General features: G+C 40.9%; 1 protein-coding gene across 1 annotated transcript in view; it reads right to left on the reverse strand.

Annotated features, from left to right (window-relative positions):
* Nucleotides 1–20,328, reverse strand: part of rapgef2b (Rap guanine nucleotide exchange factor 2b) — a 552,839-nt gene that overhangs the window by 124,838 nt on the left and 407,673 nt on the right. The window contains exons 9-10 of the mRNA XM_041188696.1: nt 15,114–15,250; nt 244–402 (exon numbers count right to left, since the gene is read on the reverse strand). Coding sequence (XP_041044630.1) covers nt 244–402; nt 15,114–15,250 — 296 coding nt within the window. The remainder of the gene's footprint in view (nt 1–243; nt 403–15,113; nt 15,251–20,328) is intronic.

Here is a 20,328-nt window from a genome sequence, read left to right on the forward strand (position 1 = left end):
TCAGTAGCTAAACACAAGATCTATTGAAACAGCATTAGTTGAAAATGTTACTACAAAAAATCTTTGGGCTTATAAATGGAAATTACTGTAGGCAACAGTGAAATATTTTCCAGTCAGTTGTGAACATGCTGTTGCATCGAATATTAATTCAAAATTTTACTTTAATATTTTATCCAGAACTTAAAACTCCAACTAGCTTTTAAAATGAAAAACACATATAATACTGCAAATAAGCTTAATTACCTGGCAGTCATCAGCCTTAGTTTTCATCACTCCCTTCATGTATTCTTTCTCCAAAGTAGGAGACACCCCAAAACTATTGCCCATGCACAGGATTTCGAGCCTTCCATCAGGATATGTGACTTCTACAGAACCATTTAAAATGACTGACCAAGAATCAAGCTAGAACAAAAGAAATTAAAGCATCAAAAACATTTCCATTACCAGCATCCGCAGTTTTTCCTTTATCCATTACCAATAAATTCTACTAACAAAACCAAATAAAATACATTTCAGATAATTCATTTTTTTAATATTATAATTTTATTATGAACATTAATTCTTTCTACTGAAAATTTAGTTTGTTTCACAAAAAGTGTGTCTTATGCCATGCAGACTGAATTATTTGTTCCCCCAGCAGTGGATTAATGACATTTTCAGTGACTAAACACCATCTATTGAAACCACACTAGTTGAAAAATCACAGAATCTTTACAGTACAGGAGGCGGCCATTTGGCTCATCAAGTCTGCGCTGGCTCTCTGAAGGAGCATTCCACCTAGTCCCACTCCATTGCCTTATCCCCATAACTGTGCATATTATTTTCTTTTCAGGTAGCAATCCAATTAGCTTTTGAATACCTCGATCAAACCTCGCTCCACCATCCTTTGAGGAAGTTTGTTCCAGACTCCAAACCACTCTCTGGGTGAAAACAAAAATTCTCACATCATATTTACTCTTTTTGTCAATTATTTTGAATCTGTGTTCTCTAATTCTCAATTGTCTCTTAGTGGGAACAGTTTCTCACTATTTACTCTGTCCATACCCCTCAGGATTTTGAATACCTCTTTTCAGTCCCCTCTCAGCCTGCTTTTCTCCAAGGAAAAGAGTCCCAACCTCTCCAATCTATCCTCATAACTACAGTTCTTTATCCCTAGAATCATTCTTGTGAATCTCCTCTGTACTCTCTCCAGTGCCTTCACATCCTTCCTCAAGAATTGAACGCAGTACTGAAGATGAGGCCTAACTAGTGTCTTACACAAGTTCAATATAACCTCTTTACTCTGTACTTAATGCCCATTAAATGGCATTAAAACAAAAGCCTTAGGGTTTACAGTTAACTGAAATGACTGTAGGCAAACAATTTTTGACTTCTTTAAGAAATATACAATAGATTGTGACGTATAAGGTGAGCCCCAATTTTTCGGCCCCAAAAATGTGTTTGCATACACTCAGTGCACAAATTGACCCCTCTATTCAGCTATGATGTGTTATACTCGCCTTAGCAGTCAACCTCAATTTTTCACCTCACAAGTGGATGTTTTAATTACTGGTACATTATAACTGGGTGCAAGGGATCAAGCAGGTGATACGGGTGTGTTGTGGAGATGTGCAGGAGTTTAAGACACGCCCACACAGAGCAGAGCCTGCATGGCAAGTGACAGAGATGGCAACCACCCACGCCCATGTCAGTGGTTCACCATTATACTTGGCATATCAGCCGATGCTTTGAGGCTTCACAGGTCAACTTACATAACGACATAAACAGTATTAAAATGTGGTATATAGGTGTGTTGTCAGCCTAGTTTAAATGGAAACAATCCCAACTCTTGATTAGTAACTGCATGTTAAAACGCTATAGAAAGAATTTGTGCTCTACTTCAAGTTCTAGTGTGGCAGAGGGAGTTCTGCATTGTCAGAGGCACCAGCAAAAACATTCAACTGAAGCGCCATTTGCTATCCCTTGTTCCAGTGCTTGTTAAGAATCCCATGGCACTATACAAAGAACAACTGTGGTTCTACCAGGATCCTAGCAAATATACATCGCTCAAACATTTTATTAAACTTTGCCTATGTAACAGTCAGTGCATTTTAAAAGTAACCCATTATATGTGATCCACTTTGAGATCCTTCTAACAGGTGTGAAAAAGTTTTCTTTTATTTACTTATAAGATGCTTTTTTTAACCTTGGTAAAAAACACACTTCAAACAAAAGATTCAAATGTTGATTGGGTAATGTGCCATGCACTGTGCTATAAAACAAATGGATGCATTTTCATGCTCATGCTTTTTGCTAATGAAGTCCTGATATATGTAGACAAAGGGAATCACAAGGTCCAGGCCCAGATAAGAATGAAAAATCAAAGGGGTATAAAAGTTAAAGGCTGCTCATACAGTCAAATGACTGGTGATGGTGCAGCTGAAAGTCTCCGGGATGGCAGCAGAGGGACCAGCCAGGGTAACTGCTCCATCTCTTCTAATCATAGATTCCCTCCCTCCTGGCCTTGCTGTTCACCCAATTAGAGATTCTGTCTCTGGTGGAGCGACAGCAGGAGGAAGCTGGAGCAGCCAGCATGGGAGAGAGAGAACTTGTGATTGAGATAGCAGCTCCTCACAGATTTAGTCTCTCCCACACTCGCTGCTTCTCCAATCAGGTTCTGCAGTCAGTTCCCAGTCTCACTGACTGACAGCAGAGTTTGATATTTTTTAAAACAACCTACAGTGGACTAGCCCTGAAGGTGGGAACATATATGTGAAATGGTGGATTTTTGAGAAGCTAATGCCAGAAATTCATCAAACAGTGGAAATTTCTCTTCCCGGAGACATGTGGTCTGAATTTCAGCTGAGTTCAATAAGACACTGAAGTTGCAAACAGTTTGACATGATGGAGATGGAATTATTTTATTCTTTCATGGGGCGTGGGCATCCCAAGCAATGGCAGCATTTGATGTCCATCCCTAATTGCCCTTTGAGGGCAGTTAAAAGACAACCACGTTGCTGAGGTTCTGGAGTAACATGTAGTCCAGATGACAGATTACTTCCCCTAAAGGACATTAGTGAACCAGATGGGTTTTTATGAGAATTAATGGCGCTTTCATGGTGACAATGAGTGAGACTAGCTTTAATTCTAGATTAATTAATTGATTTTAACTTCCACCAGCTGCCTTGGGGGAACTTGAACCTGTGGCCCCAGAGCAATAGCCTGAGCATCTGGATTACTATTTCAGTGCCATTACTGCTATGTCACCGTTTTCTCCCATAGGTGGTAAGGAAATATGTGTTTGTAGGAGGTATCGAAGACAATGATTTTGGTCCTCCAATATTTAGTTGGAGCAAATTGCTCCACATTCAGTACTGGATGTCAGACAGCCAGTGTGACAGATTATAGACAATGGAGAGGTCAAGAATGGTGGTAGTGAGGTAGAGGTGGGTGTCATCAGGATACATGTGAAATGGTAAGCAAGGATTTTTTTTACAATTGTGCACAGGAATACTTACCAGGTGGAAAAAAGTACAAGAGAAATGCCCCTGACCACAGAGATACCAGTACCCCATGCACACCCCAAACCACAACAGAGGAAAATTCCAGTTGCAATTGGCTCCAGACATCATTAAAGCATTGGTCCAAACATGAACAAAAGGGTGAATTAAAGGGGCGAGCTAAGAGTGACTTCTCTTGACATCTAGGTAGCATTCGACCAAGTGTGGCATCAAGGAGCCTTAGAAAATTTGAAGCCAATGGGAAGCCAGTGGAAACCTCTCTAATGGTTGGAACCACACCTAGTACAAGGGAGATGTTTGCGATTGGAGGAGGTCAATCATCTCAGCCCCAGGACATTGCTACATCTCAGGGCCGTGCCCTAACCCCAACATCTTCAGCTACTTCAATGTTCTTCCCTCCTTCATAAAGGTTAGAAATAGAAATGTTTGCTGATGATTGCACAATGTTCATCACCATTTGCAACTCCTCAAAAAATGAAGCAGTCCAGGACAGCATTCAGGCTTGGGCGTTACCATTGCTGAATCCTGGGTTGAACACTGCCAAGTGTGAAGGAGATTTCATTCTTTTCCTAATATTACTGTGGGATATGGAAGCAGGCTTGTGGGGGTTGTGTGTGTGTATGTGTGTGTGTGTCTGATTGTGTGACTAATTTAATTAAACTGAAGATAACCAGACTGCAAGATTTAAATCATCAAAGAGGTTAGGTGCAAAAACAGGCATTTTGAAATGGAAATGGACGAGCTAACATTTGCATTTATAGGTATATTGAGATGCTGTCTGAATTTCAAAAGGGAATTAGAAGGTGACATGGAAAATGTTTGTATCTTGCAGGAGCTCACAGGTAAACAAGTGGTGGGGATATCATATCTTTATTGACCCAAAAGCAAAGACAAGATGGAAACAAGAAAGATTTTTATATTCTGGGAAAAGTTTAAAATACTGGATTTAATGAATAAACAGGGAGAAAATATATTTAAGGAAAGACTGAAAGCTGTATGAGGAGTGGCCATGTTAGATCTTGAAGAGTGAACTGTGAAGTATCAGCTTCGAGTCACCCCAGAGAAATGCTTACTCGTTCAGAAAGCAAAGTTTTGTTGAAAGTTATGGAATTCCATTGTTGAGTGAGAGGGAGAGGGAAGCCCTGTGAAATACCTCCCTTATAGCAACAATGGGTGCCTTGTGCTAATATTACTGGATGTTTTATAGATTAAGAATCTATTTGGACTGTTGCCTGGAAAGGGTGTTTATTTTGGGAGTCTAGCAAAGTAGAAATCTCTTAGGGAATGTTGTAAGACTAAATTTGACCATGTAACTGTAATTTTGTATGTTTAAGCTTTCTTTTCTTTTGTTAATAAATGTTTTCATTCAATATTTAAAATCTCCAAAAGTGGTAGTGGACACTTTACTTCTGATTTCAGTGCACATACCTTCTCGTAATAAAAATACAAATTACAAATCGTTGCGATAGCTTGGCCAAGTTTCCCTTTGGGATTTTGTCAGCCAGACAAGTACCACCTGAAATATCATAACAACAGAAACTTAACTGGACCAGCTATATAAATATTGTGGCTACAAGAGCATGTCAAAGGCTGGGAATTCTGTGGTGAGTAACTTACCTTCTGACTTCAAAAGCCTGTTCACCATCGACAAGGCATAAGTCGAGTGTGTGATGGAATACTCCCCACTTGCCTGGATGTGCACAGCTCCAACAATGCTCGAGTCTTGATACCATCCAGGGCAAAGAAGCCAACGTGATTGGCATCCCATCTGCCACTTTAAACATTCACTCCCTCCACCACCACTTTGGCTGCAGTGTTACCATGTACAAGATGCACTGTAGCAACTCACTAAGGCTTCCTTGACAGCACCTTTCAAATCTCCAACCTCTACCTCCTGGAAGAACAAGGGCAACGAATGCATGGGAACACTAGCACCTACTAGTTCCCTCCAGGACATACACCATCCTGACTTGGAAATTTATTGCCTTTTGTTCATTGTTGCTGGGTCAAAATCTAACAAACAGACTTGATGGGCCGAATGGCCTCCCTCTCTTCCAAAAATGGCTCTATCATTCTATGACATGGACTGCCGTGGTTCAAGAAGGCTGCTCATCACCACCATCTCAAGGACAATTAGGGATGGGCAAAAATTGCTAATTTGGCCAGTGATGTCTGCATCCCACGAACATATTAAAAAAAGACAAGGGGACAAAAAATGTTTTCAATTTGACTTTTTTTAAATCAATTATTTTTAAATTTATTTGTTCACAGGATAATGGCATCTCTGGCTATTCCAGCATTTATTGCCCATCCTTAATTGCCCTTGAATAGGTGGTGGTGAGCCACCTTCTCGAACTACTGCAGTCCATGTGGTGTATGTACACCCAGAGTATGGTTAAAAGGAGTTCCAGGGTTTTGATTCAGTGAGTGAAGGAATGGTGATATAGTTCCAAGTAAGGATGGTACTCAGATTGGAGGGGAACTTGCAGGTAGTGGTGTTTCCATGTATCTGCTGTCTTTGTCCTTCTCGGAAGCAAAGGTCATGGGTTTGGAAAGTGCTGTCCAAGGAGCCTTGGTGAGTTGCTGTAATGCATCTTCTAAATGCTGCCACTGTGCATTGGTGGTGGAGGCAGTGAATGTTTAAGGTGGTGGATGGAGCACCAACTAAGTGGACTGCTTTGTACTGGCTGGTGTTGAGTTTCTGGAGTGTTGTTGGAGCTGTACTCATTCAGGCAAGCGGAGAGTATTCCATCATGCTCCTGTCTTGGGCCTTTCAGATGGTAAACATGCTTTGGGGGTCAAGAAGTGAGCTACTCGCCTCAGAATTCCAAGCCTCTGACTTGCTCTTGTAACCACAGTATTTATGTGGCTGGTCCAGTTAATGGTAACCCCCAGAATGTTGATAGTGGGGGATTCAACAATGTTATGGCCATTGAATGCCAAGGGTAGATGGTTAAATTTTGTTGTTACAGAATATTATACTGTCATATATAATGCTATTATTAAAATAATTGGCAAAAGGATCTGTAACAAGTGAAATTGTCTGAGAACGTATTAAATCATTCAAAATTGTTGGTTCAATGCATTCTTTATGCTTGCTGCTAACTGAACAATATTCCTTTAAAGGGAAGATAAAATTTGGTTAACTAGGCATTGTAAATTTGTACTGCTAGCATCACTTGTCTTCAATCAATGAAGCAGGTAAATCTTCCGATTTAAAATGTATCACCAAACAAAATGGTCAACAATCAAGTGGATACACTTCTACCAAACAATTTTGTGAACAATTCACTTGCAATGATTCAGCCCATCAGATGAGCGATATTTAGTGGCAATACAGGATAAGACACTTTTACCTGTTTTATTGTTCTTTATTCAATCATATTGATTATTTTATAATGCACTACAACTGTGGAAGAGAAGCCATCATTATGTCACTCTCTTTGTCAATGTGATACAATTCAAATAATTCACTATGTGTGGTTCTCATTTTTTCTCACTAGTGCTGTTGTCAGGCTGTCTGTTTAATATCCAGCCTTAAATTAACTTTAACTTCCTTCAGTTAAACATTTGGAAAGCTGAAGTTGTTGTTGTCTTGAGCTTGTGTCACAAACTCCCATACCATCGCTACCTATTCCATCCACCAGCCCCATCCGGTCATCATCTCAAACAGGTCACACTGTTCAGCGTCCCCATTAATCTCTAGCCCTATAATCCTCAGTCACCTCCTGCCACACCACCCGCCCCCCCCCCACCCCAGCCCCCTCCGCCAGCCCCCCAACACCCACCACCCCCAGGCCTCACTGAACTCTTAATTCTTCTGACTGGCAGTTGGTACTTCTCGCTGGATGCATTCAGCCACCTAACTCCAAATTCAGGAATTGACCTCAAATTACCTTGCCTCTACATCTGCTTTAAGGCCCTCCTTAGAACTCAGTTTTCTGACCAAACTTTTGGTCATCCCTCCTAACATCACCTTTTGTCTCAGCATAAATGTTTGCCTGCTAATGCCTTAAGTGAAGCACCAAGGGATGTTTTTCTATGTAAAAGCAAGTTGTATTGTTTCTATATTCGTTCATGGGATGTGGGCATTGCTGACTAGGTCAGTGTTTATTGCCCATCCCTAACTGCCCTTGGGAAGGTGCTGCCTTTCTGAATTGCTGCAGTCCATGTGTTCCAGGAGCACTCACAATGCTGTTAGGAAGGGAGTTCAAGTATTTTGAGCCAGTGACAGTGAAAGAACAGCAGCACAGTTCCAAGTCAGGATGGTGTGTGACTTGGAGGGGAACTTGCAAGTGGTGGTGTTCCCGTGCATTTGCTGCCCTTGTCCTTCTAGATGGTAGAAATCGTGGGCTTGGAAAGTGCTGTCCAAGGAGCCTTAGTGAGTTGCTGCAGTGCATCTTCTACAAGTTACACACTGCTGCCACTGTGTGTGGTGGCGGAGGGAGTGATGCTTATTGTGGTAGAGGGGTGCCAATCAAGCAGGTTGCTTTGTCCTGGATGGTGTCAAGCATCTTGAGTGTTGTTGAAGCTGCAATCACTCAGGCAAGTGGAGAGTATTCCATCACACTCCTGACTTGTGTCTTGTGTTGGACAAGCTTTGGGGAGTTAGGAGGTGAGTTACTCTCCACAGAATTCCCAGCCTCTGACCTGCTCTTATAGCCACAGTTGCTGCTCCAGTTCAGATTCTGGTCAATGGAAACTTCCATTGATGTTGATAGTGGGGTAATTAGCCATGGTAATGCCATTGAATGTCAAGAGGAGATGGTTAGATTCTCCCTTGTTGTGGATGGTCATTGTCTGGCACTTGTGTAGTGCAATTGTTACTTGCCACTTATCAGCCCAAGCATGAACATTGTCCGGTCTTGCTGACATGAATTATTTCAGTATCTGAGGAGTCATGAATGGTGCTGAACATTGTGCAATCATCCACCAATATCCTCACTTCTGCCCTTATGGTGTAGGAAAGGTCATTGATGAAACAGTTGATGATGGTTGGGCATAGGACACTACCCTGAGGAACTCCTGCAGCACTGTCTCGGGACTGAGATGATTGGTCTCCAACAACCATAACTATCTTCCTTTGTGATGGAATGACTCCACCCTGTGGAGAGATTTCCCTCTGATTACCATTAACTTTAGTTTTGCTAAGTTTCCTTGATGCCACACTCGGTCAAAATGCTGCCTTGTTGTTAAGGGCAATTATTCTCACTTCACCTCACCTAGAGTTCAGCCCTTTTGTCCATGTTTCAACGAAAGTTGTAATGAGGTCAGGGGCTGAGTGGCCCTGGTGAAACTGAAACTGAGTTTCAGTGAAGCTGGATTTTCATGTACCTTACAGTGCAGTTGGCCACAGCATACTTAAAAACTAACAATTATGATGTCATTCTGCTGCACTCATTTAATCAAAATTTTCACTATTCCATATACAATTCATAAAAATCAATTAGCCTTGGGTCTGCTGGAATTCATTGTGGAGATATAGCAAATGGATGAACATGATCTATTAGGTATAATTTATTTGAATTTTCCAGGAAAAAATTGATTATGAGAGACTTGAAATGGTTATAGCATGCCCTATTAATAGAAAATTACTTAGCTGAATAAAAAACTAGCTCGACTAGAAACCAGACGGTGACAATAAATGCAAAAAAGTTCTAACTGGGGACACTGACAAATTAAAGTCCAAGAAGGTTTATTGCAAGCTCCTACTTCATTCCTTTATAATTCTATTCCACCAGAAATGTACTTTGTTTTGCAATTTTATGTTTTACATGCGTATCTACTTTTAATGAATTGTGAACCTTTTCCACTTGAAAATTTTATTTTCAAATGAGTAGGTGGCCTCTTTATTCCTTGAAGAGGCATATCAGGATGCATCATGGGATTACCCAGGCTTGGCCAAGTTGCAGATATAAGTTTTACAAAAAGTGCTTGCAGTTTAAAAAAAAACTAGAATAAACATGACCTTTTCGCCAGGCCCAGAAGTTAATGACTAGCCTATGGATCAGTCCATGGTAAAGCTAAAGGAATGTGACCTTTGGGTCAGAATAAAATAAGTTGATGAATAGTCTATAAGTTATACTGTAATAAACTGATAGCTTGACCCCAGGGTCAAGATATACAGATGACTAGGCACAGCAGCAAAATATCAGGATAGATAAGCAAAGTTTATGTTTTGGAATGAATTGTGAACATTGTTTGTGCTAAAGGTCAGGTCATTCCATGATTGTTTTACAAGTTCCTCTGGAACTACGAAGGTAAGACCATAAGACATAGGAGCAGAATTTAGGCCATTCGGCCCATCGAGTCTGCTCCGCCATTCAATCATGGCTGATAAGTTTCTCAACCCCATTCTCCCCGTAACCTTTGATCCCCTTACCAATCAAGAACTTATCTAGCTTGGTCTTAAATGCACTCAATGACCTGGCCTCCACAGCCTTCTGTGGCAATGAATTCCATAGATTCACCACTCTCTGGCTAAACAAGTTTCTCCTCATCTCTGTTCTATAAGGTCTTCCCTTTACTCTCAGGCTGTGCCCTTGGGTTCTAGTCTCTCCTACTAATGGAAACATCTTCCCCATGTCCATTCTATCCAGGCCTTTCAGTATTCTGTAAGTTTCAATCAGATCCCCCCCTCATCCTTCTAAACTCCATTGAGTATAGACCCAGAGTCCTCAAACGTTCCTCATATGCTAAGCCTTTCATTCCTGGGATCGTTCTCGTGAACCTCCTCTGGACTGTCTCCAGGGCCAGCACATCCTTCCTGAGATACAGGGCCCAAAATTGCTCACAATATTCTAAATGTGGTCTGACCAGAGCCTTATAAAGCCTCAGCAGCACATCCCTGCTTTTATATTCTAGTCCTCTCAAAATAAATGCCAACATTGCATTTGCCTTCCTAACTACCGACTCAACCTGCAAGTTAACCTTAAGAGAATCCTGGACTAGGACTCCCAAGTCCCTTTGCACTCCAGATTTCTGAATTCTCTCCCCATTTAGAAAATAGTCTATGCCTCTATTCTTCCTACCAAAGTGCATGACCTCACACTTCCCCACGTTGTATTCCATCTGCCACTTCTTTGCCCATTCTCCTAACCTGTCCAGATCCTTCTGCAGCCTCCCTGCCTCCTCAATACTACCTGTCCCTCCACCTATCTTTGTATCATCTGCAAACTTAGCCAGGATGCCCTCAGTTCCTTCATCTAGATCATTAATGTATAAAGTGAAAAGTTGTGGTCCCAACACTGACCCCTGAGGAACTCCACTAGTCACCGGCCGCCATCCTGAGGAGGACCCCCCTTATCCCCACTCTCTGCCTCCTGCCAGACAGCCAATCTTCTATCCATGCTAGTACCTTGCCTCTAACACCATGGGCTCTTATCTTACTGAGCAGCCTCCTGTGCGGCATCTTGTCAAAAGCCTTCTGGAAGTCCAAGATAACATCCATTGGCTCTTGTTACCGCCTCAAAGAATTCTAACAGATTTGTCAGGCATGACCTCCCCTTGATGAAACCACGCTGACTTTTGCCCTATTTCATCATGCATTTCCAAGTATCCTGAAATCTCATCCTTAATAATGGATTCTAAAATCTTACCAATGACCGAGGTCAAGCTAATCGGCCTGTTATTTCCCGTCATTTGCCTCATTCCCTTCTTAAACGGGGGTTACATTAGCGATTTTCCAATCCTCTGGGACCCGCCCTGACTCCAGTGATTCCTGAAAGATCACCACTAATGCCTCCACTATCTCTTCAGCTATCTCCTTCAGAACTCTGGGGTGTAATCCATCTGGACCAGGTGATTTATCCACCCTCATACCTTTCAGTTTTCCTAGCACCTTCTTCTTGGCAATGGCCACCATACTCACCTCTGCCCCCAACTCTCTTGAACTTTGGGGATGTTGTGTCTTCCACCGTGAAGACTGACGCAAAGTACCTATTCAGTTCCTCCGCCATTTCTTTGTTCCCACTACTACTTCTCCAGCATCATTTTCCAGCAGCCCAATGTCCACTTTTGCTTCTCTTTTACCCTTTATATATCTAAAAAAACTCTTGCAATCTTCTTTTATATTACTGGCTAGTTTACCCTCATATTTAATCTTCTCCCTCCTTATTTCTTTTTTAGTTGTCCTCTGTTGGTCTTTGTAGGCTTCCCAATCCTCTGGTTTCTCACTGCTCTTCGCCGCATTGTATGCTTTCTCTTTAGCTTTTATGCTGTCCCTGACTTCCTTTCTCAGCCATGGTTGCCTCGTCCTCCCTTTAGTATGCTTCTTCTTCCTAGGGATGAATTTTTGCTGTGTCTTCCAAATTACTCCCAGAAACTCCTGCCATTGCTGTTCCACTGCCTTTCCTGCTAGGCTCATCTCCCAGTCAATTCTGGCCAGCTCCTCCCTCATGCCTCTGTAGTAGCCTTTATTCAACTGTAATACTGTTACATCTGATTCCAGCTTTTTCCTCTCAAATTGCAGGGTAAATTCTATCATATTATGGTCATTTCCTCCTAAGGGTTCCTTCACCTTAAGCTCCCTTATCAAATCTGCCTCATTATACATTACTAAATCTAGAATTGCCTGTTCCCTAGTGGGCTCCACCACAAGCTGCTCCAAAAAGCCATCTTGTAGACATTCCACAAATTCCTTTTCTTGGGATCCACTACCAACCTGATTTTCCCAGTCGACCTACATATTGAAATCCCCCATGATCACTGTAACCTTGCCTTTCTTATACGCCTTTTCTATCTCCTGGTGTATCTTGTGCCCCACATCCTGACTATTGTTCGGAGCCTGTACATAACTCCTATTATGGTTCTTTTACCTTTGCGGTTCCTCAACTCTACCCACACATCATCTGACCCTACATCGTTTCTTGCTATCGATTTAATTTCATTTCTTACTAACAAAGCAACCCCACCTCCTCCACCAACTTGCCTATCTTTTCGATAGGATGTATATCCTTGGATATTTAGCTCCCAGTCCTGATCCCCTTGCAGCCATGTCTCCGCGATGCTCACCACATCATACCTGCCAATTTCAATCTGCGCCACAAGTTAATTTACCTTATTTCGTATACTGCGTGCATTCAGATACAACACCTTTAGTCCTGTATTTCCTGTCCCCTTTCTCACTGTCATCCCTTTTTCTGTGTGCTTGAAGTTAGATTCCTAGCCCTTTCCAAATACTCTGTCCTATTTTGTGTTCTGGGGACTTTAATAGCCTCTCCTGGGCTCTCTTTTCAGTTTTTTCATAATTTTCCATGAAGTTGAATCCACCCCCCCACACGCTAACCTGCTGCTTTGTTTCCCATTAGTCATACTTGTTGGAATTTTACCCTTCCCTCCACCCCCCACTTTCTAGTTTAAAGTCCTGTTGATCACCCTATTTACCCTTTTCGCTAGAACATTGGTCCCAGATTGGTTCAGGTGGAGACCGTCCCAACGGTACAGATCCCTCCTGTTCCAATACTGATTGCCAGTGCCCCACGAAATGGAACCCCTCTTAGGTCATTCCATGTTTATGCTGTAAACTCATTTGTAATTAAGGATGTAACAAGTAGATGTACAAGAACATTGTGAGTTAATGATGGGTTATCCCAAAGACAGTATAGATAACCAACAGAAACTTTGTAACTTTGAATTGCCTTTAGAGCATTCTGAAAGCATTTCCCATGAGTGCATATTTGTACTAAATAAAGAACTGCTGCTTGAATCTACCTACAGTTGACTCTGTGTCGAGTATATTTTAGATATTCCACAACATACTGCTTAGCAAAGTGTACCACCTCACACTCTATATTGAAATGAAACATATTTAGAACCTTGGTTAGGCCACACTGAATACTGTACACAGTTCTGGGTTTCATATGACAAAAAGAATATATAGGCACAGCAGTAAATGTAAAAAAGATTCTAATGCCAGAACTAAGAGGGTACAACTATCAGTACAGACTGAACAGGCTAGGGATCTTCAAAAATAAGAAGGCTTGAGAGGTGACCTGATAGAGGGCTTTAAAATTATGAAGGGGTTTGATAGGTTGGGACGTTGAGAAAATGGGATAGTTGTAACCCCCAAAGGGGGGTGGATTTAGGTAAGGTCAGAATTTAAAATTAAAACATTTTCAAACCCAAACCAACTTGCCTCAAACCTATAAACCCCAGCATAGGCCTGTTGGGCTGAATGGCCCGTGTTTCAAAATACCCTGCAATTCTATCATATTGAAATGCCCACGATACCTCTAACAGATTGTTAATTATATTATGCAGGCCAAGAAGGGAGAAAGCAGAGCAAAATGTGATCTCCAGATTGCTCATGCAAACGTTAAAATTTAATTTCCTAGCTACACTGACAAGGGTCTGGCAGCAGGTTGACCATCACTCTGACAGGCTGCTTGTTCCTCCATTATATGTAATAATCAACATAAACAGCATCTTATTTAGATCTGCTTGTGACATATACATTGATTGAATCTATCGTGCCTATCAGTTTGCCAACAGAGTAGAATCTTTCCCAGCTGTAACCTGCTCAATCCATCTGGCTACAAAGTGTTAGTCCCAATGGGTTGTAGTATTGTTGAAAATAAAGTTGCATTCTGACTCGAACTTTATTGGCAGCATTAGCAATCTTACCATTAAAATGCCAAGGCATACTATTCCTTGAAACAGGGTTAGCATAAAACATATTCTTTTACTTCAATTTACTCTTTAAAGACTTTTGAATGTTCAGTCTGTTTGTTCATACAATTTTGAAATTAGTAAGTTGAGGAGCAATCAGCCCAGCAAAAAATTCAGAATTGTTGATCAAGTGCTTTGGGTAATGTGCATCCAACTTTTGTTATCTTACATATGTAGATATTGTAAAGATGAAATATGCTATAATGTTCAATTTATTTTCTTTTGTTATTTCAGAATCTGCATTGTCACAGCAAAATATTTGTAATAGCCAGTGGTTCAATAAATTAAAAATTTTAACTATTTCCTCAATGACAATTAGTGTGCATGTCAGAAAAACAACTCTTTTGCTGCTTCTGTAGAATAGAAAAGCAGCTTTTAAATCAGAAATTACTGCAGCCAAAAGAAAAACTTTAGAAACAATTGTCCTGAAATAATCACCAAAAGGCTTCCGTTCCCGTCTATTGCATTTAGAAACTGCTCATTTGAGTCCTGTAGCTGCTTTGTTCCATCAAAAATAATTCAACATTTTCTATTCCATTCAGAACATGTTCCATAGTTCTAAGTTTTATTAATCTGTGATCAAATTCACAGAAATTAGTTGCACAAAGGAAAAAGTATGCTTTGTTTGAAAGCTAGAAAGGAAATATATTCAAATGGTCACATAATCATTTAAAACTTCAGTCAATTTCCCATAATGCTATTTGTCAAAAGTTAACTCAATCTAATCTGAAGTCTCACATCAAGTTCAGCAAAATCACCAACGTGTATCGTTTTAGTGACAAACAGGACTTCTAGAGTTGATTAAGTTGTTTAATTGGAGCAGGCTGGATTTTCAAAATTATATTGTGAAAGGAAATCTATGTACACAAATTAAAACTTAACATTGCATCTTTCCAGTTATTACATCAAAATCAAAATTCAGCAAACTGATTTGAAGATACACACCTCTTCACCATCATTGAGTACTATAGTGCCTGCCCGCTCCACCACTGCAAACACCATTACAGCACAAAGTTCTCTTCTGACTGACATTGTCATGTTAGCAAAAGCTGGGAGCTGATGCATGAATTCCAACAATTGTTCTGCGTGGAAAAAAAAACAATATTAGACTTCTGGAAACAGGAAGACTCAGCAAATATTTGGGCAGCTCAACTCATACACTCCCTTCAAGAATCAGCTCACACACCAAGCCTCATACAGGTCCACGCAAGACAAAACCAATTCTCTGCTACAGAGTACTAAGACATTATTAATTTACAGATTATATGTTCATATTAACAAATTAAAAACGTCTATTTAAAAATTATTGATGTTGGAAAATAGAAATAAAAACAGGAAAAGTTGAAAATATGCAGCTGGTCAGGCGAGAAAGTGTCTAATCAAATAATACGGTGATGTACCTCAAATATATAGTGAACTTCGTTGGAAATGTAGGAGGCTGAGGACAGAGGTCAGAGTGGGAGAAGGGCTATGAATTAAAATGACAGGCAGCTGGAAGCTGGACTTCACATTTGGATGCAGAGTATTTTTTTATTTGTTCATGGAATGTTTGCTGACAATGCCAGCATTTATTGCCCGTCCCCAATTGTCCTTGAGGTGGTGGCGGCCTTCTTGAACTGCTGCAGTCCTTATATAGGTACACACAGAGTGTTGTTAAATTTGGCTTTTCTGTAGCAGCTTGATATAGGTTGCAAGAGCTTTTACAAGAGCACAAAAAGTCAGAGTAGCTAAAGTGAATGGTTCTCCCTTTGAGGCTGAGACAAGTGAAATTATCGTTCAGCATAAAGGAGACTTGGACTGGAGTGGAGCAGAGCAGCATGAAGGAGACTTGGATTGGAGCAGAAGAGAGCAGCATAAAGGAGGCTTGGATCAGAGCAGAGCAGAGCAGCATAAAGGAGGCTTGGGTTGGAGTAGAGCAGCACAAAGGAGGATGGAATCGGAGCAGGCTGTGATCTGAGAATGTTCACCAAATGGGAGGAAAAAAATTGCCAAGTGATGCCACAGGTCAAGTAGTCATGTGGGGTGAGTATAGTGTTAAGTGTTTAATTTAATATAAAACAATCAACTATAAAGTAAGACTTGATGAAATAATTATTAAAATTAAACCCAATTTGATAATTTATCATGTAATTCCAGTGTTCAATTAATCAATCAGATCTGGGGATAACATTAAAATTAAATAACAGGAAATAGTAACACTAAAGAGTTCTAATTCTTGTCGGTAAATTAAAATCTGAGGTATACAGAAAATAAGAGTTACATAAAAACATTTTAATTAACCTCCCAATAACAAAGCGACATCAGCAGAAGGGAAACAGCTATCTTGATTTTTATTCATTCACAGGATGAGGACATCACTGGCTAGGCCAGCATTTATTGCCCATCCCTAGTTTCCCTTGAAAAAGGTGGTGGTGAGCTGCCTTCTTGAACCACTGCAGTCCATGTGGTGTAGGTACACCCACAGCGATGTTCCGAAGGGAGTTCCAGGATTTTGACCCAGCGACAAATCTAGTGAGTAGCTAATGAACCTTTATTTATTTAAGTCTTAAGTTTAAAGGTGTAATAAACAGAGGCAAGGCAGGGCATCTCAAGTCCTAAGAATTCACATCCTGTTCCATTTTGGAACTCCAGGCCAAATCTTGTGCAGAAGTGCCACCAGCTGGCAATTCTGCATTGCTTCCACAAGGCTGAGAGTTTCATGGATTGTAGGTTTATAAATGTAGTCACCATGGAGGTTAAGAGTGTGGACGCAGAAGGGAAATGGGTGACTGTCAAGCAGTCAGAGAGGACCTAGTAGGTTGTGCAGGAGTCCCCCAAGTCCATCTTGTCGGGTTGCGCCTGAACAGAGCCAGGAGTAACGTCCTTGGGTTTGGGTATGAGGGCACAATTTCAAATTTTTCAAATGACTCAAAATATGGAAGTATTGCTAAGTGTGAGGAGAATAGTGATAGGCTTCAAGGGGACACAGGCAGGCTGATGGAATGTGTGGGCACCGGGCAGACGAAATTTAAGGCATCAAAGTGTGAGAAGATGCAATATTACATAAAGGGTACTATTCTATAGTGGGTGCAGGAGCAGAGGGACCTGGGTACATGTGCACAAATTATTGAAGGTGGCAGGGCAGGTTGAGGAAGCGGTTAATAAAGCATTTGGGATCCAGAGCTTTATAAATAGGGGCAGAGAGCTATGTTGAAACTTTACAAAACACTATTTTGGCCTCAGCTGAGTATTGTTTTCAATCCTGGGCACTGCACATAACGATAGGAAGGCATTTGGAAGAGTGCAAAAAAATTTATGAGAATGGTCCTAGGGATGAAGGACTTCAGTTATGAGGATAAATTGGAGGAGCAGTGGCTGTTCTCCTTAGAATAGACTGAGAAGAGATTTGATATAGTTGTTCAAGATCATGAGGGGGGTGGACAAAGTAGATAGGGAGAAACTGTTCCCATAGGCAAAAGGATCAAGAATCAAAGGACAGTGATTTGAAGTGATTTTACAAAGGAAACAACAGTGACATAAGGAAAAACTTATATAAGCAGCAAATGGTTAACACATGGAATTTACTGCCTTGAGTGTGTGGTGGACAGAGATTCAATTGCGGCTTTCAAAAGTGAATTAGAAAATTTGCAGGGCTACAGGAAAAAGGCAGGGCAGTGGTACTACTTGATTTACTCTTGTAGTGTGCCAGCATGGACACGACAGACCAAATTACCTCCTTCTATGCTGTAATGATTCTATGGGGAATGAAGAAATAGCAGAGATGTCAAACAAATATTTTGTTTCTGGCTTCACAATAGAAGACACAAATTACATACCGAAAATACAGGGTAACCAAGGAGCTTATAAGAGTGAGGAGCTGAAAGCAATTAGTATCAATAGAGATAAAGTATTAGGGAAACGTAAGGGACTAAATGTTGATAAATCACCAGGACATGATGGCCAACATCCTAGGGTTCTAAAAAAGGTAGCAGAAGAGATAAAAACAAAAAACTGCGGATGCTGGAAATCCAAAACAAAAATAGAATTACCTGGAAAAACTCAGCAGGTCTGGCAGTATCGGCGGAGAAGAAAAGAGTTGACGTTTCGAGTCCTCATGACCCTTCAACAGAACTGATTTTTCTTTACAACGAGAGGGTGAAATATAAGCTGGTTTAAGGTGGGGGGAGTGGGGAAAGAGAAGTGGAGTGGGGGGGGGGTGGTGTTGTTGTAGGGACAAGCAAGCAGTGATAGGAGCAGAATTCTATTTTTGTTTTAGCAGAAGAGATAGTTGGTACACTGGTTATGATTTTCCAAAATTCCAGAGAAGTCCCAATTGGTTGGAAGTTAGCAAATGGAATGCCGCTATTCAATAAAGGAGGGAAAGAGAAAACTGGGAACTACAGGTCAATTAGCCTGACATCAAACTTCAGGAAAAAGCTTGAATCTCTCATTAAGAAAGTCTTAATAATTCATTTTTAAAAAGTATATTAAGATCAGACAAAATCAATATGGTTTTACAAAAGGGAAATTGTGTTTGACAAATTTATAGTATTTTGAGGATGTAACTAGTAGGGTAGATAAAAGGGAGCCAATTGGTGCAGTGTATTGGATTTCCAAAAGGCATTGTGCCACCTAAAAAGTTACTGCACAAGCTAAGAGCTCATGGTGTTGGGATGGATCAAGAATGAAACATTGACAACTAGACAGGAAGCAGACCGTTAAGGACAGGTTGGCAGGCGATGACTTGTGGAGTGCTGTAAGGATCAGTGCTGGAGCCTCAGCTATTTACAATCTATATTAATGACTTAGACTGAGCAACCAAGAGTAATGCTTCTAAGTTTACTGATCATACAAAGCCAGCTACGAGGAGGACACAAAAATGCTATAAAAAGAGGCAGGTTAAGTGAGTAGGCGACAAGATGGAAGATACTTTTAAATGTTGATGATTAGAGGGCCCCTCAGGTGTACTTGTGCAAGGAAGACCAAGTTACCATGCAGGTATAGCAAGCAATTAGGAAGGTGATAAGCACGTTAGTCTTTATTGCAAGGGAATTGGGAGTATAAGAATAAAGAAGTCTAGCTATAGTTGTATACAGCCTTGGTGAGACCATACACTGGGTACTGTATGCAGTTTTGGTCTCCGTATCCAAGGAACAGTATATTTGCCTTGGAGGCAGTACAGTGAATGTTCACTATATGGGTTTCTGGGATGACGGTTGTTCTTTGATGAGAGGTTGAGCAAATTGAACCGATCCTCTCTGGAGTTTAGAAGAATGAAAGGTTATCTTATGGAAACATACAAGATTCTGAAGGGGCTAGACAAAGTAGACACTGAGGTTATGTACCCTGGGTGAGAAATCTAGAACATAGGCAGCACAATCACAGGATGTGGTGTCAATTATTTAGCAATGAGATGAGAAGTTTCTTCACTCACAGGGTTGAGTGTCTTTGAAATTCTCTACTTCAGAGTTATGTATGCGCCATCAATGATTATATTGAAGTCTGAGATATTTTTGGATCTCTTAGGGAATCAAGAGATATGGGAAGCAGACAGGGAAGCGGAGTTAAGGCAGAAGATCAGCCATGATTGTACTGAATAGTAGAGCAGGCTGGAGGCAGTATGGTCTACTCCTGCTCATACTTTTTATGTTCCTTACTGAGTGGCTTGCTTGGCCATTTCAGAGGGCAGCTGAGAGTCAACCACAAAGCTATGGCTTTTCTGAGGGAATCTATATCTCAAAACAAAAGCCAAATTGGAAAAGAAACTGAAAGGGAAGCAGAAAAGGTAAACCTAGAAATGAAACTGAACTTTCCAGTTTCTAAGGAAACCAAACTTGAGGTTTGGAAATCAAAACTGAAATCTTTGAAAGGACACAAATCAGTCCAAGCTAATCAGTAGCAGTTGTTGAACCTAGTGGAGTAGAAGACAGGCTGAGGACTCAAGACGAGGAAGCGAGATCCAGGAGCTCAGAATAAGCAAAGAAAATAAGTTGCTACAGCTGCTTCTGTTACTTGAAGATAACAGTGGTGGACCTATACCATTCAGATTGTATTGAGCAGGTTCTACGATCCACCATTTGTGCTGAAGACTGTGCCTGAGGATCTTGGTTCAGTTGTGTGCTGCTGTCAGCTGGGGATCAGGCAAACTCCTTGAAGGAGGAGCTGAAATTCCTCATGAGGA

The sequence above is a fragment of the Carcharodon carcharias genome, chromosome 1 (assembly GCF_017639515.1).
Source record: "Carcharodon carcharias isolate sCarCar2 chromosome 1, sCarCar2.pri, whole genome shotgun sequence".
Classification (NCBI taxonomy): domain Eukaryota; kingdom Metazoa; phylum Chordata; class Chondrichthyes; order Lamniformes; family Lamnidae; genus Carcharodon; species Carcharodon carcharias.